At 30.9% G+C, this 27,591-nt stretch overlaps 5 protein-coding genes across 8 annotated transcripts; 2 read left to right on the top strand and 3 right to left on the bottom strand.

The window, feature by feature from the left end:
* Positions 1–3,705: 3,705 nt before the first annotated feature.
* LOC103569844 (coiled-coil and C2 domain-containing protein 1-like) lies at positions 3,706–7,798 on the bottom strand. Of its 2 annotated transcripts, XM_008547372.3 has the most exons (9): positions 7,503–7,798; positions 6,727–6,856; positions 6,566–6,666; positions 6,185–6,506; positions 4,783–6,100; positions 4,444–4,710; positions 4,204–4,242; positions 4,058–4,148; positions 3,706–3,980 (listed from the first exon to the last, which is right to left on the bottom strand). In XM_008547372.3, exons 1-9 carry the CDS (start codon positions 7,551–7,553, stop codon positions 3,861–3,863), a joined length of 2,439 nt encoding a protein of 812 aa, XP_008545594.1. In that variant the 5' UTR covers positions 7,554–7,798; the 3' UTR covers positions 3,706–3,860. The 2 variants fall into 2 exon arrangements, with proteins under 2 accessions (XP_008545594.1, XP_008545602.1); XM_008547380.3 differs by lacking the exon at positions 4,204–4,242 and having other exon boundaries at positions 7,503–7,797.
* A 103-nt stretch (positions 7,799–7,901) lies between these two features.
* LOC103569860 (V-type proton ATPase subunit d) lies at positions 7,902–10,685 on the top strand. The gene is made up of 5 exons (XM_008547391.2): positions 7,902–8,156; positions 8,238–8,588; positions 9,228–9,562; positions 9,636–9,713; positions 10,176–10,685. Exons 1-5 carry the CDS (start codon positions 8,036–8,038, stop codon positions 10,335–10,337), a joined length of 1,047 nt encoding a protein of 348 aa, XP_008545613.1. The 5' UTR covers positions 7,902–8,035; the 3' UTR covers positions 10,338–10,685.
* Position 10,686: 1 nt separating this feature from the next.
* LOC103569867 (uncharacterized) lies at positions 10,687–13,676 on the bottom strand. Its single transcript, XM_008547398.3, has 5 exons — positions 13,186–13,676; positions 12,878–13,119; positions 11,556–12,168; positions 11,251–11,492; positions 10,687–11,040 (listed from the first exon to the last, which is right to left on the bottom strand). The coding sequence occupies exons 1-5, from the start codon at positions 13,535–13,537 to the stop codon at positions 10,747–10,749; spliced, it is 1,743 nt and encodes a 580-aa protein (XP_008545620.1). The 5' UTR covers positions 13,538–13,676; the 3' UTR covers positions 10,687–10,746.
* Positions 13,677–14,384: 708 nt separating this feature from the next.
* Positions 14,385–16,879, top strand: LOC103569878 (uncharacterized). 2 transcript variants are annotated; one of them, XM_008547410.2, is made up of 4 exons: positions 14,385–14,784; positions 14,855–14,958; positions 15,051–15,493; positions 15,971–16,879. In XM_008547410.2, exons 1-4 carry the CDS (start codon positions 14,698–14,700, stop codon positions 16,045–16,047), a joined length of 711 nt encoding a protein of 236 aa, XP_008545632.1. In that variant the 5' UTR covers positions 14,385–14,697; the 3' UTR covers positions 16,048–16,879. The 2 variants fall into 2 exon arrangements, with proteins under 2 accessions (XP_008545632.1, XP_008545640.1); XM_008547418.2 differs by lacking the exon at positions 15,971–16,879 and adding an exon at positions 15,610–15,929.
* Positions 16,880–17,024: 145 nt separating this feature from the next.
* Positions 17,025–21,059, bottom strand: LOC103569889 (neuroendocrine protein 7B2). 2 transcript variants are annotated; one of them, XM_008547435.2, is made up of 5 exons: positions 20,996–21,059; positions 18,328–18,418; positions 17,742–18,120; positions 17,473–17,663; positions 17,025–17,280 (listed from the first exon to the last, which is right to left on the bottom strand). In XM_008547435.2, the coding sequence occupies exons 2-5, from the start codon at positions 18,397–18,399 to the stop codon at positions 17,206–17,208; spliced, it is 717 nt and encodes a 238-aa protein (XP_008545657.1). In that variant the 5' UTR covers positions 18,400–18,418; positions 20,996–21,059; the 3' UTR covers positions 17,025–17,205. The 2 variants fall into 2 exon arrangements, with proteins under 2 accessions (XP_008545657.1, XP_008545648.1); XM_008547426.2 differs by lacking the exon at positions 20,996–21,059 and adding an exon at positions 18,872–18,964.
* Between the last annotated feature and the right edge of the window lie 6,532 nt (positions 21,060–27,591).

The raw sequence follows: 27,591 nt of genomic DNA, 5'->3' as shown, positions 1-27,591 counted from the left end.
ACTCCATATATATATATGGGGGTAAGAAGGAATCCGCGGTATTTTTATTCGCGGTTTGAATTCGCTGGCTTATTTATCGAGGCACTGAGATTTACCAAAGAGATGAGAAAGAAGAAGAGAGTGAGAGCGAAGATATTGAAACGCACCTTTTTCATTTCGTATTAATGTCGCACGATGACGGTTGATATATAAGATATAAGATGACAATGAATAAAATGAGTGAGAGAGAGAGGACATGATGTATAGCTTCTAACACACTAGGGGATTCCATTTGTCTCGCTGCAAGTACTTCATCTGTTTGCTATCCGCGCTCAATTATTAACGGATAATCGTTTTGTATTCTACTGTTCTGGAAACAATTCAAAATAAAAAAAAAAAAAAAAAAAAAAAAAAGGATGGATTTGAGAATTTTCAGTTGGAAATGACTTTTTTTTCATGTCATTTTAATATATATAATTATTGTTATTGATGTTAGAAAAAATTAATTAAGAAAATGGGAAATTAATTTGAATTTTTTGAAAATTAATACTGAAGAAATTTTTCTTTGCTTTTAGAAGAAAAAAATTGTCTATAGCTGGAAAATAAAAAAATTTTTATAAAAATTAAATGTGAGAAAAATTTACAATTAGAATTTTTTCCACATGTCCGTAATTTTCACTCGAAATAAAAAAAATTTCATATAATTTAGCAATAAAAAAAATCCTTTTAATCTCTTACAGTATTTTTATTATAAAAATTATGAAACAATAAAAATGTCACATCAATAAAAGTCAGGATATGACAAATATGATGAGACTTCCGTTTCATCCCGAAAACTTGTGGATACTCCGGAAAACCACTAAATGTGTTTCAATTTATTTCATTTATTTCTCTATTAAATACTACCAATTTTTTTCTGTATCATAAATAATAAATACAAGCACCAAAAAATATATATATATGTAATAAGTAAATTATAATAATTATTTTATCATAATCAAAACAACAAGCCATTAATGATAAAATTAATTGCACGTGGACAAATATTATGATGGAATAATCAGGCATCCGGGCAAGTTTTATCATACATTGTAGTACATAGTCCTCATATATATATAATAAAATGTATGGCCTGTCGTGGTAATAATAAAAAAAAGAGCAGACATATTACGTATTACATATGAAATATATATATGTGTGTATTATATCGTCTCTGAATCCTTCTACACCCCGCTTTCTTCTTGGGTATCGGATCACATCACATCTCACATCGCATCTACAAACCCAATCTCCACGCGCGCTATATAGCGACTTGAGATCACGTCACATCCGGCCTTGGCGCCGATTAAGCGAAAAGTGATCAAGTCCACTACTGGTTAAATTTTAATGTGTGTACATTGTACATATCATCTGATATATTATGAATATTTAATACTCATAATACAATACTCATATATATAGATATATGAACGTATATATATTTTTTTTTAAATATTATATCAACGATGGGTGTAAACTTACATACTGGGTTTATAAATTTAATTTAAGTCATAACATGCTCGTAGACGTCTATGGTGTTTTTTTTTTTAAATTCACGGTATTTACTACTTACTATAAGAGATAGATTACGCAGTAGAAAATTCGTTAATAGTCAGTCCGGATTTTTTTTTAGTATGAAATATTTTTTTTTTTTTTTATTTAACTCGCAAATTTGAATTTTGAAAAATTTAATTGCGGTGAATTAAATTTTTTCTTTTTGAATTAATGGGATTGAAATTTATTAAATTTTTTTTTTTTTTTGTAAAATATAAGAATTTATTGACAATTTTTTTACAAAAATATATACAGAAAAAAAATATTTCCTGCCCCAAAAAATTTGTACTCTACTCAAGAAAATTTAACGATACTGAAGTTAGCAAACAATTGACTTCAATTAAAAAAAAAATAAAAATATGCACATGTAGAAAATTAAAAAAACTAAAAGTGCAATTTTTCAAAATATTCATTTTAAAATTTAATCAGTTTCCCCATGTATTCCGTAAGAAATTTAAAATTAATTTTTCTATCAAATTTAAGCCTGACCTCATCTTAGATTATTTTCAAAAACATTTATTTAATTATTCAAGTACGAAAATATAAAGATAAACAATTTAATCATTCTCCGATTCAACATAAATATAAATACATATATTTACTTATATATTTGTATCCGTCAACGATAAAACAAAATTATTTATTGCAAACGTCGGTCAAAAGTTATCACGATCTAATAACTATTTGATACATTGTTGCAAACGATGAGCATCAAGCTAATCAGCAGCACAGAACTCCCGTCTAAAATCTTATATAAAATATATACGAACTCGTCGCTTGAACTTTCTGTATAAAAATCCTGATAACTGATGATTAAGTTCTTACCCAGCATATAATTACGTAATTTCATGGCTATCAGCAGTTTAGTAAATAAATAGTGAATAAAGTTACAATATACTAACATGTATATAAAATATGTATATGTATATATATAAAGATGATATCAGTGATGCGAAATTAAATAAATGAATATAAACATCATTAATTTGCACGCATAAATTTACAGTTGGGCTTTTCTGCGCGGGGCAAAAGGTCAATATTACTTTTGCTACTACTACTACTTCTGTAGTAACTACAGTAACTACTACATTGTATAGCCGGCTCGTCAAATAATCTTTAGCGATGCGTAATAAATTAGCGATGTAGATCGTAGATCTCCGAGCGTTTAATTTTCTCTGATCGCATCACTGATTTAACCCTTTCGCGGTAGTTTATATAGACATTAAGAGCGAGCAGATACCACTGACGGATATCGCACGTGCTCGAGACTCAATTGTCTAATTGGCAAATAAATCCTACCGTTGTTTTCGAGCGTCTCTCGAGAGACGAGACCGGAGACCCTGATCACTTGTCGATCAATAGACGCCTGTGGCTTTTTTTTTTTTTTTATTATTATTTATGCATCAGTGGATTATTTACTTTGATTTTTATTTTTGTGCCATTTGACACCACGGGGTGACGACCCTGTCAACCCTTTTATTCACAGTATGTTTTTTTTTTGTCTGAGTTTTAAAAATTATGCGATGTGCAACTGGAGTAAAGGGTTTGGATTTCAAATTTTTATTTGAGTACTGAATGTTAGTAATAAAAAAAAAATGTCAAATTTCGAAAATTAATAATTAAATTTTCAGTACATTAATTAATTAATTACAATAAAAATTAATTAAATAATTCATTTATTTAATAGGTTTAATATTGAAGTGAAAAAAAAGCCCATATTGCCCCCTCTCGGGTAGAACTTCAGATATTTAAAAATTAATTAATTAAATAAATGAAATTTTATTACAGAAAAATAATTAGTGAGCTTTTAATAAAATCGCGTTTAAATAAAATAAAATAAAATTATTTACTCTTTAGCAACTGGAACAGTTACTGTAACTACAGTTAAAGATTGTAGTTGTGACAGAAGCTGATTCCACATTTCCTGGAGAACAATACACCTGGTGAATACCACTAACAAACTATTGTCCAGTAATCGTCCGTGTCTCATTCATGCGCAATATATTCTCTGTCTCTCCCTTTCGGGTCAAAGTTCTATCGTAATTAACCTTCACAAACACACACCCACCCACAATAAATGACTCTTATCAATTAATTATAATTAAAATCACAAAAACAAAAATGAACCCAGAGTAAATATTTACATATCTTTATTCATAAATACATCTGATAAAAAATAAATTGTTAATTTTATCACATCAATGTGCAATAAGGCATGCGCTTCGAAGTACCAGTTAAATTAAAAGTATTTTTAAAAAGCGAGTTAAAGAATCTTTAATAATTGATAATTAATTATCAATAACAAGCCATCGGTCCGTCATCTTCTCAATCTGCTTGGTCGAGATCGGATTTCGGAGGCGGATTTTAACTTCCAGCTTTCCTCCGCTAGCTTTCCTTCCATTCATCAGCTGCAATTATTTATTTTAATTAATTAATTAATTAAATATTTATTAATTTATCGATCAATTAATTTATTAAAAAGTACCGGAAATGAATCATGCAAAATACACTGGGTTTCCAGTGGCTGCAATTTTACAGTAACAGTACCGAGTAGACTGTCGCTTCTTAGAAAACCTCTGCAATAAACCAATAATTTAATTAAATAAAATAAAGTTAATTAGGAAGTCGTACCTGGGGTGGAGGCAACACATCAAAGGATTTGTTGAGCATCTGTAAATTAATATATCCTAGTCTACATGGATAATTTTACTGATCATAGATAAAAAAATAAATAGCAAGAGTAAAATTAATCATCTAAACTAAGTCAAGCAGGAAAATTTCCTATAAAAAAAAATCCCCTATGGATTTCCATGCAATCCCATGGATTTTTTTCATAGGCTTGTGTTCAATCAATTAATTGTTAATTTTTACCCTTTGGACCAGACTTGACACTTCAATGCATGCCGTTTAAAAGCGCGTTGACACTGTCTTGCTGATCTGTCAACACTTCCGGTCAATAGAAAAGTCGAATCATACTCGGGAGTACTCGTGTTGCGAATTGTCGGTGTTCTGTCTGTCGGCGGACGTTCTGACGGGTAAGGAAACTCGTAGATGACGTAAGTGTCAGCTTCTTTTGGGTAATTGACTCCGCGGATTATGGAAATTTCCAGGTCGCTGTCAGTCAAATCTGTGCAGCTCCTAAAATTTAAAAAAAATTATTTTAATCAGGACTTTAAGTAAGATTTAAAATTGGAGAAAAAAATTAATTACTGGACGATGGCATAAGTTTTGGATTCGTAGTGATGTTGGGGTGGTGGTAATCCATCTCTACGACGGACGCGCAGCATGTCGACGTCTCTGCTGTAACCCAGAGCCATGCGCTCCCATCTGTTGTAACCGGGAACGTCACCTAGAGCTTTTGCGTGGTCACGAGTGGACAGACAAACTTTTCTGTGTTTAATTAACTGCTTTTCTAGATTGTCGTAGATCTCCTGATCGGTCCCGGTGATTTCTCCGGGCTGGCAGTCGTCGGACGACACTAGAGCGAAGCTGTCATTAGACGAGGCATCAATAGCTCCGTGGAGTTCCTCTTTAGCGAGTGGGGACAGAGGAATTGATTTTAAATCCACGGGCAATCCGCAACTGCTCGCTTGCAGCAGAGGATCTATTCCCTTCGCTTGTCTCAAGTAATCTCGAGCCAGCTCCAGGTCGCCGTCTTTTTTAGCCATCAGCGCAGCGCGCTTCAACTCAGCCTGTCGTTTCTGCAAAAACAGAGTTTGCTTCTGCGCCCGGGTGGTCGTGGGCTTCTGACCACGTGCCGGTGCCACGGGTTTATTTTCCTCACCTGGACTGGTCTCGGCTTTCTCTGGAATTTTAGGTCTGGGAGCTGCTGGAGTCACTGCCGGCGCTACTGGAGCTGGAGTATTCAATACAATAGGAGGAAATCCCGGGGGAACTGGTAGCTCATCAACAGGAATAGGTTTCCCTCGGGAATGGAGTTTGATAGCGTCCTCGTACTGCTTGCAGATACGTCCATATCTACGTGCCTTTGACGAATTTCCCTCTTCTTCAGCAGCTGTCTTAGTACGACGATAAACTTCCAATCTTTCCTTCAGCGCTCCCTCAATACCTTCGCCAGTGACCGCGGCTGCTGGTTCTTCAGCCGCTTCCTGAGTTTCGCTCTCTTCCTTAGCAACGCTCTGGTCACTGACCTCCATAGCCGTAGCAGCCGGTGCCGCTGGTAAGTCCGGAGTCGGTGGCATATCAGATAAATCGACAGGTTCTCCAGCTGTCAATGCTGCTATCACTTCATCAAATCGTTTTGCTATTTTTATATACTTCACTGCTTCTTCTAATTGGCCAGACTTTTTCCACGCAACTGCTGCTATTTTGTATTCATGCTGGCGTTTTTTTAATAATTCTAATTTTTCTTCATCAACTGGCACTGGTTCAGTTGCTTGAGCTGGTTCTGGCTCTGGTTCAGGTTCTGGTTCTGGTTCTGGTACAGGCTCTGGTTCAACTGCTGGTTCTGGTTCTGGAGTATCAGGACTTGAATTTTCTACTGGAATTTCTTGGGTATCAGATTCCCCTAAACATCACATTGCTTATCATTTAACTTTATATATTAAATATTAAATATAATACGTCGGATATAAATAGATATTAAATATACCTTGGTCAGCATTTGTGTCTTGAGATACTTGAGTTGCTGATCGCGGAAGCAAAGGCGGTATATCTGCTTCGTTTACATTTTTACCAGCTTTAGCGTCGCGTAACATTCCTTGAAGCGTTTTAACACCGCGATTATAACGCCTCGCTTTTGACGTATCGTTATTATTTTTCGCTTTTGTCTCTGCTTGTTTGTACAACTCCAGCCTTTCTTCCAAGAGTTTTATTAATTCTTCAGAACCGGCACTAGGAGCTGCTGGACTTTCTTCTTTATCTTCTTTGTCTTCTGGTGATCCGTCATCGCCCATTATTGCGTCGAGTTCATTCTAATAAACAAAACCAACCAGTGATTCATCATCATCATCAATAAATAAATAATAATTACCAATAATTCAGGATCGTCATCATCACCAGACAATTCTTCATCTTCACCAATTTCTTTAAACTCCAGATCCAAGTTCATTGGCTCCACTGGTGGTTTTGGTGCTAGAATAATATATTATATATATTTATATAAATTTATATAAAAGAAATAGAAAAACAAACCTGGACGTCTAGGCTGTGGGTTGTCACCCATCATCAGCTGATGTAATTCAGCTTCCAAGTCTTCATCATCATCATCATCATCAGCTCCCATGCCCGTGGGATCAAAACCTCCCATAAAATCAATTCCCAGCTAAAAAATAATAAATTACTATAAAAAAAAAACATACATTGACACTGACGTTATCCGATGTCATAATTTTTGAACTTTTTTAAAAGCCATAAATTATTAAAAAAAAAATATTTTTAAAAATTGCACCAGTAGTTTTTTAAATTTTCTACATGTGCATTTTTTTATTTTTTTGCTAATTGAGTTTTTGAAAAAATAAAATCAAAAATTGTCAATTGTCAAAGTCTAGGAATGAGTGTGAATATAGCAGACAAATTTAAAATTATCAATAAATAGGGAAAATAATTAAAAAAATAAAATTTAAAAAAAATGCACATTTAAAAAACTTCAAAATTAATAAATGCATTTTTTTAAAATTTTATTTTTTTAATTATTTACTCAGTTTATTTATAATTTTAAATTCATCTGACGTCTGCTACATTCACACCCATCACTGACGTTATCCGATGCAATAATTTTTGAATTGTTTTAAAAGCCACAAATTATTAAAAAAAAAATATTTTAAAAAATTGCACCAGTAGTTTTTTAAATTTTCTACATGTGCAATTTTTTTATTTTTTTGCTAATCAATTTTTTCAGAAACAAAATAAAAAATTTTCTAATTTTCCACCTTTAGGATAAAAAAAAACTAAAGAATAAAAATAAATACCGGATTGTTAGTCCGTGGCCTTCTGTTAACTTCCTTTTTTTTACCAAACATTTCTATTTCCAATCATAAATTATCTCCAAAAAAAATGGTGAGAAAAATCAACGCAGTTAAAATATTTATAAACTATCATGTCATTTATCAGAGTTAAATTACGTCACCATCAACATAAAACCTCATGTTTGTTTTCAACTGGACTTGATGTTGATTCTCATTCTCATTTCTCATAAAAATGAGTTTTCATTGGCACAAAAATACTGCCGCGCCTAATCAATTACCGCCCAACATTTTCTCTATACCTCATTCCATCTCTTTCTAACCTCAAATCAATCATCTCCAAGAGCAAGAGAGACATCTAGATGTCCCAGAGTGGGACTGCGACAACTCGAGTTTCAAAGCCAACTTCACGTTACTCGGTCATATGATCACGTCTTGTCTTGTCTGGTGATAGAAGGGCGAGTCCAGAAACTAATCTCCAGTCGTCCATTTAATTAAAATAAATATCTCTTGCCAGTTTTTAAACAAAATAAATAATAATGAAGGGTTGCATTTTTAATATCGACAACGGATACCTCGAAGGTTTGTGCCGTGGATTCAAATGTGGAATTTTACAACAGAGTGATTATCTTAATTTAGTTCAATGCGAAACACTCGAAGGTAAAATTATATTTATTTACTTATTTATTTATAAATCCATTTTCAAATATTCAAATTTATTTATTTATTTAATTCAAACAGATTTAAAATTACATCTTGCTGGTACTGATTACGGGAGTTTTCTGGCAAACGAGCCTTCACCATTGGCTGTCAGTGTCATTGATGACAAATTAAGGGAAAAATTAGTCATTGAGTTCCAGCATATGCGTAATCATTCTGTTGAACCACTGGCCCAGTTCCTGGACTTTATAACCTACAGTTACATGATTGATAATATTATTTTGCTGATAACTGGAACTTTGCATCAGCGACCGATATCAGAGTTAATTCCCAAGTGTCATCCGCTGGGTAGCTTTGAGCAAATGGAAGCTATACATGTTGCTGCTACACCTGCTGAGTTGTACAATGCAGTATTAGTTGATACTCCACTTGGTAATTTGTTTTAATAAAATTTTATTAATTAATATAACGACCAAAGTCCACTTCCGTTTTATGGAAGACCGTTTCACCTCTGGGTATACGCGATAGTCCCTACCTCCCCCGGTGACACTTTTAATCGAGTGTCTAAGGGTGGACGTTAACTACCACGAGTCCATCTGGGTTAAACACTTCTGCCATCTCAGGAAATAGTCTTCGGTTAGTGGACTTGGAAAGACCCACGTGGTACCAGTTCCTGGTGACCAGGTTGCGTCAGGAGAAAATGATAAGACATAACCTCGGCATTAATACCCTAAAAAATTCCTCTCCATTGATCACTCAGCCACCAACACAAACTTGCTTTCACTTGACATAAATTTACTTCGCCTAATAATTGGCTAATGTGTAAACATTTAATAGAATCACAACATTGCAATCACAACAGAACTGATACACTTACAGCGTCAATTGCTCGAACATAAATTTATCAGAAATCATTATGATTCTGAGTACAACTCGTTACCACCATCAATTAACCACGGCTCCGACTCTAGCAGACTTTGAAAAAATGTTACAAATTACCTGATATTACATTTTTATTGAGGTATGAACTAAACATTGAGATGATTTTAAATTTTTTAAAATTTATTGCAGCTCCGTTTTTCGTCGACTGCATCTCCGAGCAAGATTTGGATGAAATGAATATTGAAATTATAAGAAACACTTTGTACAAAGCGTATTTGGAAGCTTTCTATAACTTTTGTAAGGACATTGGAGGGACTACTGCTGATACAATGTGCGAAATTCTTGCTTTTGAAGCTGACAGACGTGCTATTATTATAACTATCAATTCATTTGGTACTGAGCTGGGTAAAGATGACCGCGCTAAATTGTACCCACGTTGCGGGCGTCTTAATCCTGATGGTCTCGCTGCTTTGGCGCGGGCTGACGATTACGAGCAAGTCAAAGCCGTTGCTGAGTATTATGCTGTAGGTATTATTTAGTATTATATTTTTATCCATTTAATTAATAGATTAATTACTTATGTGCTGGTTATTTTAGGAGTACAGTGCTCTCTTTGAAGGAGCTGGTAATAATCCTGGAGATAAGACTCTTGAAGATAAATTCTTTGAACATGAGGTAATTTATTTAAATAACTAATTAATTTTTTTAATTATTGTGGTAATTAATAGACTTACGATTATTCAACTAATTATGACATTCCAAAGATTCTAATTAGAAAATTAAAAAAAAAAGGAAAATTATGATTGAGTAAACGAGAATATTTTAATTTCATGAAATTAAATGGTTAGATAACGTCAGCAGAGCTTATCAAAGTTTTATTTTTTAAATTGTCGTTCAGGTATTTAAAAAAAAAAAATTTCTTGAAATAGACATTTAGGATTTGAAAAAACGCGCCATTTCTCACTTTCAATACGTAAGTAACTTACATTGCAATGGAGATATTCTCTGCTGAAAATAAAAATTATGATATTGGCTAACTTTACACTAATGTAATTAATTACAAATTGGGTTTAAGTATTTTATAATTTTTCCTAATTAATTTATATATTAATTTTAAACTAATTGATTAATTTACAGGTACGTTTAAATGTCCATGCATTTCTTCAGCAATTTCATTTCGGAGTATTCTATAGTTATTTAAAACTAAAAGAACAGGAATGCCGTAATATCGTTTGGATTTCTGAGTGCGTTGCCCAGAAACATCGCGCCAAAATCGACAACTACATACCGATATTCTAAATAAAATAAACCGGCACTCATAATTAATTTAAATGTGTACATTAAACAATAAACTAAAAAAAATAATTAAACAAATGACCTCATCTATTAAGCTATTGTTGGCGCCTCCATACATAACGGCGTATATTTTATTATTTAATGAGGAAAATTGTATAGAGTATTAATATTAACCGTGAGTTAACTTGTTATTGTCATTAATAATTAATATGTTATAAAATTATAATTGCATTACATTCCTAAATTGTGTACCCAAATTAACTCAAATCATATATAAATATATAAATATATTAATAATGTATATGTATATGTGTAAATGTATATCATACAATAAAAAAATCCATTAATTTATTCTGCTTAATTAATTACCTGTTTATTAAACAAACTTAAGTATCAAAAATTTTATTTTCGTTTAAGAAATTTTTACATTAAACTGAAGTATTTTTTTAGCTTCGTTGATTTTATTCTCATCAGCTTTACGTTCCAAGATTTGGGGATTCTCTTGCCAAAATTTATCTCCTATTAGATCGCAAGTTAAATTTATTACCGTTGGTTTAAATTTACCATTATCATCGGGTAATAGTTTTTTAATTAACGTGGAACCTTTGCGGAACATTTCAAGCTCATTATCGTAATTTATATTAAAGGTATGAAGGAGCAGCTCATGCTTATCACTGCTGACTGTTCCTTTTAGAGCTTCTTGTGCCTAAAAATAATAATTATTTTTTAGAAATTGATAAATTAATCAATTAATTAGTTAATTATTTAAGTAATGCTTAGCAACCATTCTCTGTAATGGCTAAAGTATGACCTAAAAGTTAGATACTTTTACTTTACATTTCTTCGACAGGCATAATGATTTTGAAATTTTTTTAAAAATATATTTTCTGGACGAATATTTTTTATTAAGACATACCTGCACAGGAGTCATATTTTTTTTCTGCACTAGATTCCAGAAACATATATTATATAAATTGTTAATATGAACATCAGCTTGTCGCCATGACAAATAATCTCGTAAATTTTCGTCTGACGGATAGATAATTACTCGGGCATCGAAAGACGGTGGATATTTCAAAGGGATTGAAAAAAATTTTGACCAATTGTACGTGTACGCAAACGCGAAAAGTGTACTTACGTATGTCATAATTTTTGATTCTGTAAAAAAAGAAATAACAATTAATTCAAAAATTTTACTCAACAATCAAATGATTTTTTTACCTCGACGATTGTAAGCTTCGGTTTCTTTTCTAAAAACGAACGAATACTCGTCACTTTGTCCATATGCCAAAACAATATCAGGAAATTCATTCACAACATAAGCAGCTGCATGATTCATCAGCTCAAGTGCTCTGATGTCATTTGGTTTTAAAAATTGATGATCATTCGAAAGTTTAGAGAATTTTTTGCCATCTACTCTTACGACGATCCAGCAATTTGGCAGGCAAATGTTTTTATGCTCAAAATTTGGCACGTACTCGGAATCAGTGATTGCCAATCTTAAAGATGTTTTTGAATTACGACATTTTTTTGTGGTTGCTGAGACAATTGATTCCAAACTGAAACATTCGTTTTTAGCTCCTTTGGTTTTATTTTTGTGAGCTTTAGGATCTAAGATTTGGGGATTCTCTTCCCAAAATTTATCTCCTATTAGATCGCAAGTTAAAGTTATTACCGTTGGTTTAAATTTACCATTATCATCGGGTAATGATTTTTTAATTAACGTGGAACCTTTGCGGAACATTTCGTGCTCATTATTGTAATTTATATTAAAAGTATGAAAGAGCAACTCATTCTTATCACTGGTGTCTGTTCCTTTTAGAGCTTCTTGTGCCTAAAAATAATAATTATTTTTTAGAAATTGATAAATTAATCAATTAATTAGTTAATTATTTAAGTAATGCTTAGCAACCATTCTCTGTAATGGCTGAAGTATGACCTAAAAGTTAGATACTGAAGTCAATCGTTACAAATCATTAGTCAAGGGGGGAAAGAGGTCTGAGATACAAAAAAAAAGAGGATATTTTCGTATTTTTTTTTTTCAGAGTACCTTCTTTATTAAAATTTTTTAAATTTGTGACATTATTAGACATCATTCCAAGAATATTCTGCTAAATTTTCATAAAAAAATATCGAAAAATAAATTAGTGATAGTGGGGAGAGACTAGTCACTTCAAAAAATGTCAAAAATCTTTTTAGTTTTTTTATTTCTGATGAAGCAGTCATGAGTTATTCTGCCTACGACATAGAGACATTTTTTTGAGTGACTCGTCTCTCCCCACTACCACTAGTTTATTTTTCGATATTTTTTTAGGAAAAATTTAGCAGAATATTCTGGGAATGATGTCTAATAATGTCACACATTTAAAGAATTTTAATAATGACGGTACTCCGAAAAAAAAAATGTTAAAAATATCCTCTTTTTTTTTTGTATCCCCGACCCGTTACCCCTAATAATATTTTTTTTTCTTCGACAGGCAGAATAATCTTGAAATTTTTTTAAAAATATATTTTCTGGACAAATATTTTTCATCACAGCATACCTCCTCGAGGGTCATATTTTTTCTCTGCACTAGATTCCAAAAACATGTATTGTATAAATTGTTAATATGACAATCAGCTTGTCGCCATGACAAATATTCTCGTAAATTTTCATTTGACGGAATATGTAAGACTTGGGAATCAAAATACGGCAGATATTTCAAATTGATTAAACCAACTTTTGGCAAATGGGACGCGTACGTTGCCGCGAAAAGAGTACTCACGAGCGTCCGTAATTTTGATTCTATGAAAAAAAAAAAAATAAGAATTAATTCAAGAATTTTATTCAACAATCAAATGATTTTTTTACCTCGACGATTGTAAGTTTCGGTTTCTTTTCTAAAAACAAACGAATACTCGTCACTTTGCCCATATGCCAAAACAATATCAGGATATTCATTCATAACAGCAGCCGCTGAATGATTCATCAGTTCCAGTGCTCTAATGTCATTTGGTTTTAAAAATTGATGATCAATCGAAAATTTTGAAAAATTTTTGCCATCTACTCTTACGACGATCCAGTTATTTGACATGCCAATATATTCACGTTCAAAATCCCTCACATACTCAAATTTACTCTTCGCCATTGTTGGAGATGTCTTTAAATTACGGTATATTTTTATATTCACTGGCGTTATCAATTTTTCAAATAAATTCCGCATTCGAAAAAATTACTATTGCTATTAAAATGATTATTTGAAAATAATAAACAGTAAGTTATTTTTAAATTTACCACATGGTTATGTTTCGATTTACTTTTTTTATTTTAATAGTTAAGGTGCTTTTTCATGCAGACGCTTTATTGTGTCAGTTCGGCCATGTGATGAGAATTTAACATGTGCGCCACCTAGAAAAAATGTAGCGATAAGTTATGGCGTTTAGTAACAGTCGATATAAAAATTCAAAAATTTTTTGACGTCTGTCAACTTCAATATCGTAAATTTTATTTAAAATCAAAATAACTCTGAAACTATGAAGTTTATGGAAAAAACTATAGATAACTTTTTTGTAGAAAATTTAATTTCCTACAAAAAAGGTATTATTCAATTTTCCTGTAAAACAATTATTTCACGAGTTATCATGACTTGAAACTTAAAAATTAAACTGTAAATTTAAAATGTCACTGCTGTCAATATAAAAATTCAAAAAGCTGTAAATTAATGCAATTAATTATGTGATGTAAATAAAATATCAGTAATTAATTTTCTGAAAATATTCCATAGATTCAAATCATCGATTTTTGTATTTATCAAAAAATTTTATAACCTGTCATATAATTTCCTCAACTCCTCAATTTAAAAAATTTGAATTTTCGCGCGGTTTTATAATCACTGACGCTGCAAGTAAATTCTTATTTTTTTTATTAAAACGTGAAAATAACAATCAATCAACGATCGTACTCGTGGCCATATGGATATCGACTCCAACCGGACCTTTTTTCACATGTCCGGTTCCTGGTTCGAATCCTCCGAATTTCAAATTTTTTTCACTGAAAAAAAAAAAAAAAAAACAGATATTTCTCAACTAATTATCCAGTCTTAAAATGACAGCTCCGTAATTTCTCAATTGATTTTATATAAATATAAATGATTTTCATAATTTTACTAGACACCAAAAAGTCACTAGACCATAAAAAAAAAAAATAATCCATCGCCGGTACCAACAAAAAAAAATCCATAATAAACCAGAATCAGCATTGCGTCAGATCAGCATCTGTAAGGATTTTATTAAAGTCCACGTGATGAATGACAGGATACAATTTTTGAAAAAATAGTTCATTCATAAAATAAATAATAATTATTATTTTAAAAAATAGTAAAAAATGTCCGGACAAAATGATGAGTTGAAAAAACTACTAAGTAGTCCAGTAAAAGGTTCCGATGACAGTTCAATGGCACCACCACTGACTGTAAGTAAAAGGTTATAATTAAATTACTAATTATTTATTTATTTACTAATAATAATTATTATTATTCAAGACAAATGTACCGAGGCCAAGTACATTGCAAAGTAACCCGCAAGCATCGATGACACCTTCAACTCCTGCGGGAAATCAGAAAGAAGTATTGGAACCAGTGCTACAGTAGGTTTTGTTAATTATTTTATACATTGATTATTATTTATAATTATTATTATAGATTGTAATGGATCTAATAATGTCTGTACTGAATGCAGGAACGTCGTATCGACAGTTAATTTAGGAACCGAGTTAAATTTAATGAAAATAAATGCATGCACTCGTAATTCCGAGTACAATCCGTCGAGGTTCACTGGACTCATTATGAGAATACGAAATCCTCGTGCTACTGCGCTGATATTTACCTCTGGTAAATTGGTTTGCACTGGAGCCCGGTGCGAGGAAGATTCTTACCTGGCGACCCGTAAATTTGCGAGGATAATTCAGAAAATCGGGTTCCAGGTAAAGTTTATGGACTTTAAGATTCAAAATATTGTGGCGACTTGTGATTTGAAGTTTCCAATCAAATTGGAAAGTCTGTGCGAGTCCCATGGTAATTTTACGTCATATGAGCCGGAGTTGTATCCGGGTTTGATTTATAGGCTGATTGCTCCGAGAGTCGTTTTGCTAATTTTTGTCAATGGAAAAATAGTAATGACAGGTGATTATTTTTTTGAATTAATTGTAATGAGCTACTGGAAATTTTTTGATTGCAGGTAAAATTGTATTTTATTTGCTAAAAAAAATTCAAATACTGAAATTTATTTTTTTTTTTAGCTGGTGTGAAAAGCTGAGGAAATTTCGCGTAAAATGAGTACCCACATCGGTATGTTAGTAATAAGTGATAATTGATCGGTTTTAATTGTCAATTAATTATTTATAATGAGAGAAATTTTTTTAAATGTAAACATATCGATGTTGGTACTCAAACAAGCGGAAATTTTCTCAGTAATTCAATGGTAGGAATGATTTTTATTTATATTCAACTTTCAAAAAGATTAATTGAGTTTACATGAGAAGTGGAAATCATTTTTTTGGGAATCATAACAAAAAATAATATATTTAGTGGCTCATTATTTATAAATGTCGAGATTAAATCGATTAATTAATGAATTAATTTTTGAATTATTTCTTACAGGAGCGAAAGACCGGAATGATTTGACAACAGCCTTGAGTAATATTTATAATACATTACTAAGCTTTAGGAAAAAATAACAGCGTAAATTAACTCTCATTAACCGGCACAAAGTATTCGTGAAATTATTTATTAGCATTTGCTTTAATTATGCTCATAAATTTATAATTAATTTTTATTTTATGTAAAAATTAATTAATTTAATTATCTATAAGCCTTGTATAGAATTTATTATTTAAAACTGAAAACGATCAAATCTAGAAAATGTACATACGCATTAATTTAAATTTCTAAGTGCACTGATCGTAAATGTAAAAAAAAAAATTATATTTCTCTTTAAATGAGATTATTTATTATTAATTTAAAAAAAATAATGTGAATTTATACCAGTAATTAAGTTGCTCATTTAAATAATTTTCAATTATAATTTAATTTTCTCAAGTACCAGGTACTGAAATAAAAGCCCGCATTTTTTTAGCATCCAATATATTTTTAATTATATTTAAATAAATAGCACCATTTATTAATACATTTTACTTCCATTTAATAAATATATTTCTTTCTGCAATTATAATTGCACTGTAAAAAATTGGGAATGACTTCAGATTGATTACGAAGTTTATTTAAATTTGCATTTCACATACTCGGAGTTTGATATAAAAATAAACTCCCCGGAGTGAATTTTACTCCTAAACCATTAAATAAATATACAGTTTCCGGTTCATATTCACTCCGAATTTAATTCGCAATCACTCCAGAATTTTTTTACAGTGTGTAATAATTAATTATAATATTTCATCATTATTGTTACAATATTTGAGTACATACTGAATTTTTGGTAAAATCTGTAAATTTTCAACGGTAAAAATAAAATATTATTTGTAACATATATATTTTTATCTCTTATTATTATTATTTTTTTTTCATTAAATTAATCATGATTACTAATAACTAATATGTATATTTTTTTTTAATATTAGTTTTTTAGTTCATATATATATATTTTGATAGTTTGATATTAGACCATAGATTATATATATTTTTTTGAAAACGCTTACTGTCAAAAATTGCCCTTAATAATTTTCTAAATAATTTATTCGCTTTAATATTTTAAATGAATTTCAATTTTTTTTTTCATCCAAAGCGACTGAGTTTTTTTTATTTAAAAAAATTTTTTTTTTTTTTAAATTATTAATCGAAATTTTTTGAAACACAATTTTTTTTTTTAAAGATTAAAATTAGTATGAAAAAATATTGATCCCTTTTTTGGCGGCTATTGGTAATTTTTCACCCCGGAAATAAGGATTGCTTTCCTGAAAAAAAAATAAATTATCAATTATTATTATTTTTGAAAAATAACTATCCAGTAAATCGACAAATAATTTATTGACCAATTGCTTTCTTCAACTCAAATTTTCAATTAAAAGATTAAAAGAGAAAAAAATTTTTTCCAATCATTTGTTCATTTGCCGTAAAATTTTCTATTGAAAAAAAAAAAAATTTACCTGAAAATGTTCGACTATTTTTTCAAATTCCGAATTAGCGATTTTTCCACTCATAGCAGCTTGATTGTTATCATTACTATTGTTCAAACAATCTAACATATGTTCGCTGTCGCACATGCAATCTTGGGAGGCTTGAAAATCGCGACTGAACGCGGCTGTGTTTTCGAAATTCTCCAGACAATTATTGGCGCCTAAGACAAACAATTTGATTTGCAAATAAAATTATCTATTTTTTTTTTTTTAACAAATATTTACAGAAAAAAAAGTACTTGTGTATCCAATAGGACACGGATTGGGCGGAGTGCAATAAGCCGGCAGCGTGTTTTCCGATTTTTCTTCTTTGGGTCCCTTGGGAGCGGGAGCTTGAATTTTCCGGCTGTCATCAACGACATCCTGAGTCAATCTCTGATTTGCCACAAGACTGCTGTGTCTCAGGTACTCGTGGTCGCGGATACTCGGATTAGGATTAAGTGCCTCGATTCCTTCGTAATCAATCGGCATTTCTGCCGGGATTTCCTTCGCTTTATCATAGTCCTCGGAATCGCGAGCTGTGTCTTGATACTCGAGATAAGAGTCCGCTGTTTCTGCCAAATCTTTACTCATGTGATCAATTATATCCCGTAGTAGTAAATCCGAATACAAACGATCCTTTTTTTTTTTTTTTAATACAAACATGAAAATAAAAATAATTAGACCTTTAAAATTTTTTTTATAAAATAATTAATTTTTTAATTTTTGAGTAATTAAAAAATTTAGAAAATTATTTTAGAATTTAATTAAAAAAATTAAGAAAAAAAAAATGAAATTTAAAAAAAAAAAAAAAATAATTATAATTAATTATTAAACAAATAATACCTTCACTGATGGTATATACATTGTTCCATGAACAATTGTAATAATTGTTAATACTCCAATTATCGATAACATTTTTTAAATTTAAAATCACCTGGAAAAATTTCAAAAACAAATTAAAAAATTTTTTTCTATCAATAAAAAAATTAAAAAAAATAAAAGATAGTAATTTTGATCAAATTTTTTTTATTAATTTACAATTTAAATTAATACTGTAAAAAATTTTCGGAGTAAATGCGGTATAGATGACTGTATTTATTTTGGAGTAAATCTGAGACATACTACTGTATAATCTTGGAGTAAAATTAACTCCAAAGGGGAGTATATGTTACAATTACCTCCGAATTGAAGTGAATACAGATAAAAATAAATCCAGATCACTCCAAAATGACTAGACTAGAAAAATAAACTCCGTTGGCAGAGTAATTTTTTTTTTGACTTCGGAATTCCAAGTGACGGAACCGAATTCGGAGTTAAATAAAATCTGCGCTGACTCCGCATTTACTCCTAATTTTTTACAGTGTAAATTGTTTTCAAAACTACTTACGTGCAATTAAATATAAATATTTGTTTGTATTGATAAGAATAAAATTTTTAATCAACAAAATGAGTTGTGTTGTTAAACTAGTCGTTTGTTGGATGAAGAACGCACGAGCAAGCAGATCGCGCCTTCCCTGGTGTTATTTTGTATTAAAGTATTGATCATCCTAACAAACGGATGTTCGTAACGCGCTTTTCTCACGTGAATTTACCACCCACGTTTATCCCTCGACTTTGCATCGCTCGGCTAAAGTCAACGCGCATACGACCCACATATCTATTGTATAGATAATATATATACATACATACATACATATATATTGACTGACATGTTCATCATCTTAATCATAAACTTTCATTGGCAATTTAAATTTTATTTATTAAATTAATTAACTCATTTATTATAATTGTCTTTCGGTATCTGATAAAAGTAAAACCCAAATTAAATTTACGGCTGAAATATAAAATTGAATTATTTGTCATAAACAATAAATTTGTAGGATTGAGTGATCGAGTAACAAACAGTCTAACAAAGCCAGAGGGACGATAAAATGTATTGCGTTCCCAGTGGTCGGTGGGGTCGAAAGATCAAAGGACCCCTTTCAGAATCGTTACGTCGACCAAAAAGCAGGTCGCTTATTGTGCTTTCGCCACCTTCATTAAATTACGTTTATGTAATTTTACTTTTTATTTTTAATTCTTATATTATTTTATATTTATCAGTTTTATTGTCAAAAATTTGGACTTAATTCTGAGTCATTGCGGATTTTTTTTAAATCCAAACACTCCCGGACTTGGAGTTTTGGAGTCAAAAAAAATTACTTCCCATACGGAGTAAATAGGGAGTTTATTCTTCCAGCGGAGTCATTTCGGAGTAATCTGGATTTTTTTTTAATTCACATTGACTCCAATTTGCAGTTTTAATATTCAAATAAATTCTTAGGAGTAAATAAGTAGTCACCCGCTTCGCATTTACTCCAGATTTACTCCGCGCATATTCTGCTAATTTTTTACAGAATATTTATATATATATCTTTAAATGTTTTTTTTATTTATTAATTTATTTTCAGCCTGTAGGCCTTAAAATTCACACTAATCCTTAATTAGCATACGCATTGCTCATATTATTAATTAATTTATGACATCACTTATTACTTGTAGTACAAATTTTCTGTAGTTAATAATTCTTCAGTATTATGAGAACTGTTATCTTGGACGGGGCCAATTTACTATAAGAAACCGAGGGTAAAATAAATTTTTTTTTTTTATGGTTTAATTTGTTTCAATATTTCGTCAGTAAATTTATTTTAGTTAATTTTTATACAACTTTTAAATTTGTTCTCTTAGTACAGAAATTTTGATAAAAAAATAAATTACGATATTTTATATTTTTATATTAATTAAAAATATTTTCTATGACGTAATAAAAATAAATCGTCATATTTGCACCCCATAGTATAAATAAGACGTACACAGACCAATTTTTCAAACTTCAATTTGCTCTACTTCTACTACTCAAACTAATTAATTTTTTCCCACCAAAATAAACCTTAATAAAAATATCATGATGACTTTTAAATAAAATATCTCAAAATCTCCCCTCGCACTTGTAAAAACTTTTAAGTTTAATTTATTAATTACAGCCACTAAAATAAATATTAAATTCTAACTTTCACTTTCATTCTCCATAAAATCTTAACATATATTTATTTAAAGAAAAAAAAAATTAAATAAATAATTTGGGAAATCTGTTGACAAAAAATACAACTCATTGTTAATTGTGTTTTAAAATCTAGCCGGGTTATGTGATACGTGCCAAAGATTCCTCGCACGCGAGTCAATGATTCCAATGTACATCGTGTCCTATCGATGCTAAATATTTACGGAATTTTATTTTATCAATCCTTTTTTGCTAAACATCACTATAAAGTCCATTCTTAATTTTATTTCATTTTTTTCTTCAGTTTCAAGTGAATAGAAGTAAGAAAATTTTTTTAAGAAGAAGCTCATGTTTGAAATCTATTTTTAAAATTTTTATTTTTTCAAATTACTAGTTATTTTGGTACAGAAAAATAACTGCCTTAAAATAGATCTCTATATGTGAATATAAATATATATAAAGATGGTATACTTATTTGAGAAAACGGTTGTTACGGTCCTCTGTCCTCTGTCGTCTCGGCGTCGCGAGTATTGATCCCCCGCGAACGCGCCAACAGGAGCGAGTTTGCTCTGGCCACTATCTGAATGGGCCACCCCCGCCGATTTCATCTCCCTTTTCTCTACTCTTCATCACTCCTCTCATCATCCACTCGAATTTAGTAAACGAGACGACCGACTGCCTCTTTTTTTTTTTCAACTATTAAACCTTGTTCTACTTTTTTTACCTTAAAACTCATCTTATCTAAATATATCTCCCTAATATTCAAATTTTTTTTACTTAAAAACAATTCGTCAATTATTTCTTTTTTCAAAAATTAATCAATTTCAAAATTTTCTCATTTCTATTACACAGAAAAGGACGATTGTTTGCCGCAAAAAATTTTTACTCACCCTAAGAAAATTTTTTTCCTATAAATTGAAAATGTAAATTTTCTTGGGGCGAGAAAAAATTTTCCAGTTCAAAATATTTCTTGGGCCAAAAAATTTTTCTGTATAAAATTAAAGAAATGATTTTTTTTTTTTAATTTAAAATAAACGTCTAATTGATGTGGAATTGTTTTCTATAAAAAAAAAAAAAAAAATTCATTATTTACAACAAACTTCAGTCGAATTTATATAATAGAAAATTATTTAAAATGTTTATTAATTCATTATCGACATGATTATTTTTATAGACGATTTAAAGTCCACCAAAATAGATCTGATGGTGGGCTGCGAGTGGTTAATATGAATGGAAACCAATCCTGTACATCTAATACTAGAGTAAAAAGAATTTCGGTAAATATTTGTCGTTTTTTTTTTTTTTTAATTTAACCTCTTATTTATTTATTTTTTTTTTTTCAATCAACTTGTAATAAAATTAATTAAAAAAATTTTTAATTTTAGAGTACTGACATAAATTTAAATAATGGATTTAATTATGATAAATACGATCCATATGTGGACGTACTTCGTACTCTATTTGTTCCGAGTATCGACAAACGAATTTGTGAATTGCTCCAATTGTTTGTTTGCGATGAAAAAGATACACCGACATATTGGGAAAGATGTCTAAATATCGTCGGGACAATAAAATATGAAGTGGGGGTAGTTCAAAATTGTCTTAAACAAGTTTTTTACTATTTTGTAAACAACGGTCTGGTAAATTGTGTCATCAACACTCTGGTGTTGAGCAATCGGCTGAACAAAGTCTGCCGTGATTTGGACAATTTAGGCGAAAGAAATATTTTGCGATACGCGAACGCAGTGAGTTACGTAACCGAAAAAAATTACTGGCTATCAAACAAATCTGTTTCTTCCGGATCGAAAGTCGAAGTCGAAGTAGGCTCCACTTTGGCGGGCGGCCCTAATTCCAGTTCTTCGCCTCGAGATTCTGATGTCAAATATCAAAAACGCAGTAGAAGTAGGAGAAGTTCTAATTTTGAAAAAAGTTCTGACAGAAGTTCTTGTACCTGTTCTTGTTCCAATGGCGAGCTGCAAGAAAATTGTGAAGAATTTGACCCGAGGGATGACGGAAAAAATTTGATGGTTTTAATTGGGGACCCGTGTAATTCAAAATATTCAAAAAAACGAAAGTCATCTGTTCCTTGTAAATGTGAAAATTTAATCAGATATTTTGTCAAAAATGATATGAGTCAGTCGTCATTGAGTGTCAAGGCTAAAAATAAATTGGAAAGGGCATTAAAGAGCACATGCTTTTCTTTGAACGAAATATTAGAACCTATGGATGCTAAAAATTTGAATAAATGCCGTTTGCTATGCAAGCTACAAGAAAATTATATTAAAATTCAATTAAAAAGACAAGATACTGATGGTAATAAAACTTGTTTGTATACCGAAAGAATTGATTTTCCCAAAAAAGATTTGTCTGGTTCAAGATCTGGGTCTTTTGATAGTCTAGATAATATTCCTGAAGAAAAACCAATGGAAAATAACTGCCAACTAATTGATGACAGTTTCAATGTCAATGAAAGCGATTTGAAAGGTTCAAAAATTGTAAGCTCGACGAAAATTTATGATACAAGGGTTAGTAAGAGTAAAAATGAATGTATAAGTATCAAAAGCTGTGGAATTTTACGGGGTGATTTATGTAAATGTAAAGGACAATGTTTTTGTGATCTTGATTCATTTGATGGCGACAATTTTATCACTGCGAGAACTAGCGTTAAATCTTTGGATGAATCTTCAGTCATGTGTGATTCTGAACATTCTTGCTCCTGTTCGGGTACGAGTATTTCTATTGATAGCGTGATTGAAAACAAAAATTTTTTCGCGGGAAATAAAAAAAATTGTTGTTCGAATAGTAAAGAAAATTGTGAGGATAAAAATGAAATTTCTAAGGATTCTAATATTGATATTTATATAAATATAAGTGAAAATGATGAAGGAAATTTAATTTCGAAAAATTCAGATCATTGCAAAGTAATGAAGTCAATTTCGGTGCAGACTATTGGGGAAAATTTTGAAAAATCTTGCGATGGAATGGGAGACAAAGAAATTGATAAAAAGTCGGTGGAATCTGAAGAAAAATTATTTCCGGTTGATTCGGTTGTTTTTGAGGTTTTGAAAACTATCGAGGAAAACTGCGATTGTAATGAAAAAGAGGGTTTAGAAAGCGCGAGTATTGATGACGAATCCGGTGGAATTGTTATGGAATGCGCGGAAAATAAAATTTTCGGCGTCGATGAAAAGTTTGTTGCCGAGGAAAAAGTCGGAGGTAAAGTGGGGGAAAATATTTCTGAGTGTGATAAGAAAAGTCTCAAGGAAAATTTGGAAAAAAATGAATCGAGGAAAAAAATTTCTGAGGGTTATGTTAAGAAAATAGTGGACAAAATAGAAGGAAATAATTGGGACTGTATCTGTTCGAGTTCGTTGGGAGAAAATTATGATAAAAGTGAATTAGATTGCAATTGTTCTACATGTTCGGTGGATGAAAAATTAAATGGAAAGTCGGGTGAGAAAAGTGTTTTCGAGAAACATGAAATGGGTTGTAATTGTTCATTATGTTCTTTAGAAGAAACAAAATTGGAAAATGAAAATATCAAGGAAGAACCGTCGGTTTCTTTTGAAATAAAGTCGGAAAAAGAGTCGAAGGAAAAAGGAAAAATTGCTAAAGAGATTGAAGGGAATTTGAAAAATAAATTTGAAATAGAGTGTTCGTGTTCGTCAGAGTCTTTTCAAGTGGAAAAAATGCGAGAGGAATTTGCGGAAAATAATAAAAAAAATTCCGAGAAGAGTATAAAAGAAGTAGTTGGAGATAAAATTGAGAAACCGGTTAAATTGACGCAGGTTGACAAGAAAGAGGTAACAATTGATGATAATAGAGAAACGAACGCTGAGGTTTGTGCCTGTAGTGTCAATTCTGCTGATGTTTTTACTTCCGCACACTCTGCTTTGACACGAGAACCAGCTTTTGAAACTGGAGCCAAAGTGGAAGATTGCGGTGACGATTTTGATGCGAATCTGTGTTTGATTGGAGAAAATTCAAATTTTGATTCGAGAAAAATTGAAGAAAATCCGAAAACTGAATGCTCGGAGTCTAAACCTAAAAAGACTGCTTCAGATTTTGGGGAAATAAAACAAAATTTGAAAATCAAAGAAGAGTGTGATGAAAATCCGACTGTGGAAAAATTCGTAGTGAAGACTAAGAGAAAAAAATCTGACAGTTCTGTAAAAATAAAATCACTAGAAATTGAAACCCCGAAAACTCATCGGTCGAACAAAACTTCAGCTCCAGAGTCTCGGAGATCTGTCAGGTCAGCAAATATTTCAAAAACCTCCAGAGCGTCTTTTTCACCCGCAGAAGCCGATTGCGGGAGCTCAAGTTACTACAGAAGCAACTTTTCTCTTCACAATTTCTACTTCAACTGCGACTGCAAAAAAACCCGTGATTTTTCTGAAAAAGTCTCAGCCCCGAAAAATCAGCGGGTCGATCACTCGCGGAAAAACTACCAGTCAATAAATTCCGAAAAATTGCAACGTCACAAGTCCCGTCAGCGGACAAACGTTCGCGCAATTATTTCAGCCGTGTGTCGCAATTTCCGGCATGTATTTTCACGCGAAACTCTACAGAAAATAAAACACATTTTCCAGGTTAAAATATACAGACTTCTAAAAGAACGCGATAAACCAACAAGTACCGCTGACTTACCATATTATAGTCGTCATCATAATCGTCGCCCTTATCATCATCATCATCATAATCATAGTAAAAATAATAACAGTAAAAAAATTCCAACTAATGAGTTTTCATCAGAATTCGAAAAATTTTCCGATTACCAAAATTTGTGCCCAGTTCATAAAAAAGCCCAAATTTTGTATGATCGTAAAAAGGCGTTAAGAAACAATTCATCAAATTTTCAAAAGAAATCGTTGATAGAAAATTCATGCCCGTACTTGGACTCAAACTCGTCTTCGAAGCATCACAAAGAATTAATAAATCACAGTAAATTACATTGTCACTGCAACGATCTAGCGAACAAAAGTTCCCTGTTCGAGTGCGATACCAAATACAATGTTTTGAAAAAAATAAATTACTATTACTATTTAAAAAAACGTCTATCTGAGAGCTCGCTGTCAACTTCCTCACAATTGTCACCATTAAATTACCCGAATATCAACAAAAAAAAAGTCTCACTGTCGATGCCAATGGATCCTGAGGATTCATCACAGGAGTCGCAATGTCAGTGCTACAAAAAAATGATCGCCGCCAAACACTTGGCTGAGTATTTGCAGTCGCGATCGCAGAGGAGGAAATTTAATTTTGAAAATAGCCGCGGTCATCATAATTGCTGCGGATCATTGGACGACATCAAGTTATTGCATAAATATGTTAATTTAAATAATTGAAGGGAATATATATCTATACATATATATATTTTTTAATTTTATATTTTAATTTTTTTTTAGTAGTAATTTATATTTATTTTATATGAATTTTTTATTATGTAAATAAAAGACAATAACAATAACAATAAAATATAAAATGTAGATGAAAAAGTAAAAAAAAAGTCGAAGGACATTATTTACAAAAGCGAGTGGGGAATCGATCTGATGCTCAGTCTTTTGTCATTCGCACAGCCCATTACGGTGAACCCCACGACAATATAGCTGAGTACTTTACCTTTATAGATGTTAACACCCACACATGTATATATATGTATATGAGACGATATACATATATTTTCATGGGTACATTTAAGTATATAAATATGTGTGTGTGTGTGTGTGTAAATGTAACCGTTAAAAATCGTGTCGTGATATCAACTCAATTAGGACACGATATGAGGTCTCATTTTATTGACGATAAATATATTATCATAGTTATCAAACATGTAATTATTTTTATTTATTTATTTTTTGAATTATGCACAGAAAAAAAAAATTTTTTGATACAAGAAAATTTTTGTTTTCAATTCATACTGCAAAAAAATTTTTGCGCAAAGAAATCCTTTTTTTTGAGTTTGGATTTTTTTTTTTTTTTTTTTGAGGAATAAATGAATTTTGATACAAGAAAATTTCTGTTTTCAATTCGTACTGCAAAAAATTTTTTGCGCAAAGAAATCCTTTTTTTTGAGTTTGGATTTTTTTTTTTTTTTTTTTTTTTTGAGGAAAAAATGAATTTTGGGTTGATTAGACTTTGAGAGGTCATTGGTTATATATTTGAAAAATTTAAAAATTTGATAATGAGGCAAGTAAAGTTTAAATAATTAAAGTGAAGTCAAATATTGGACCAAATAGTTTTGGACTTAATGAAATTCTCAGGGAAGATTTGTAAAGTTTATGGGGAGATAGTGAGTAAGTAGGTCTCAAAACTGGTAGACATAAAAATACCCAAGGGATTAAAGTAGTTAAATAAATCATGAAAACTTTAGCTAGTCGAAGCATGTATTTAACATTAATAATAGACTTTGTAATGGCGATAAGTTTATTCGGTATTAAAATAAAAGTAACTGTCTTTTTCAAAAAAATTTTATTAGCTTTTAGTCTCAATGCCGGGTTCAAAAAATACTTTTTTTTAATTGTAATGTAGATTTTTTATTTTCATGACATCCGAGGTCCCTGAAGACTAAAATCAGTGACTAGCCTTTAGGTCCTGTCCAGACTTCAAAAAAAAATTCAAACTCGCTTGCGCCCGAAATGAAATTTTTTCAAATTCTCATGTATATTCTATGCCTTGACACATCTGAGGTTCCTTAAGATTAAAATCAGCGATTCCAGTATTTAGATATTGTCCGAGTCGACTTCCAAGAAAATGCATAGAAAATTCTAGAAAATTCAGACAACTCTACGAAAAAATATATAAGCGGGTAAATTTGATATATGAGGCATATTCATACATGAAATTTGTTCTCATATATTTTTTCTGTACGAGGAATCTTCGAATACTACATCAAGTATTAATTTTCCAACCCCATAATAAATTTCAAATTTGTAACCTTCTCAAGTTTTTACTATTCCATACAAAAAAAATATATATGGGCAAATTACATGTATGAAACATATATGAGGCATACATGTCTCATATATGAAATTTGTCCACATGTATTCTTTTTTCGTACGATATCG

This window comes from Microplitis demolitor, chromosome 1, assembly GCF_026212275.2.
Source record: "Microplitis demolitor isolate Queensland-Clemson2020A chromosome 1, iyMicDemo2.1a, whole genome shotgun sequence".
Lineage (NCBI taxonomy): Eukaryota > Metazoa > Arthropoda > Insecta > Hymenoptera > Braconidae > Microplitis > Microplitis demolitor.
Note: the sequence above shows the minus strand (reverse complement) of the source record. Positions and strands in the feature narration are given on the sequence as shown.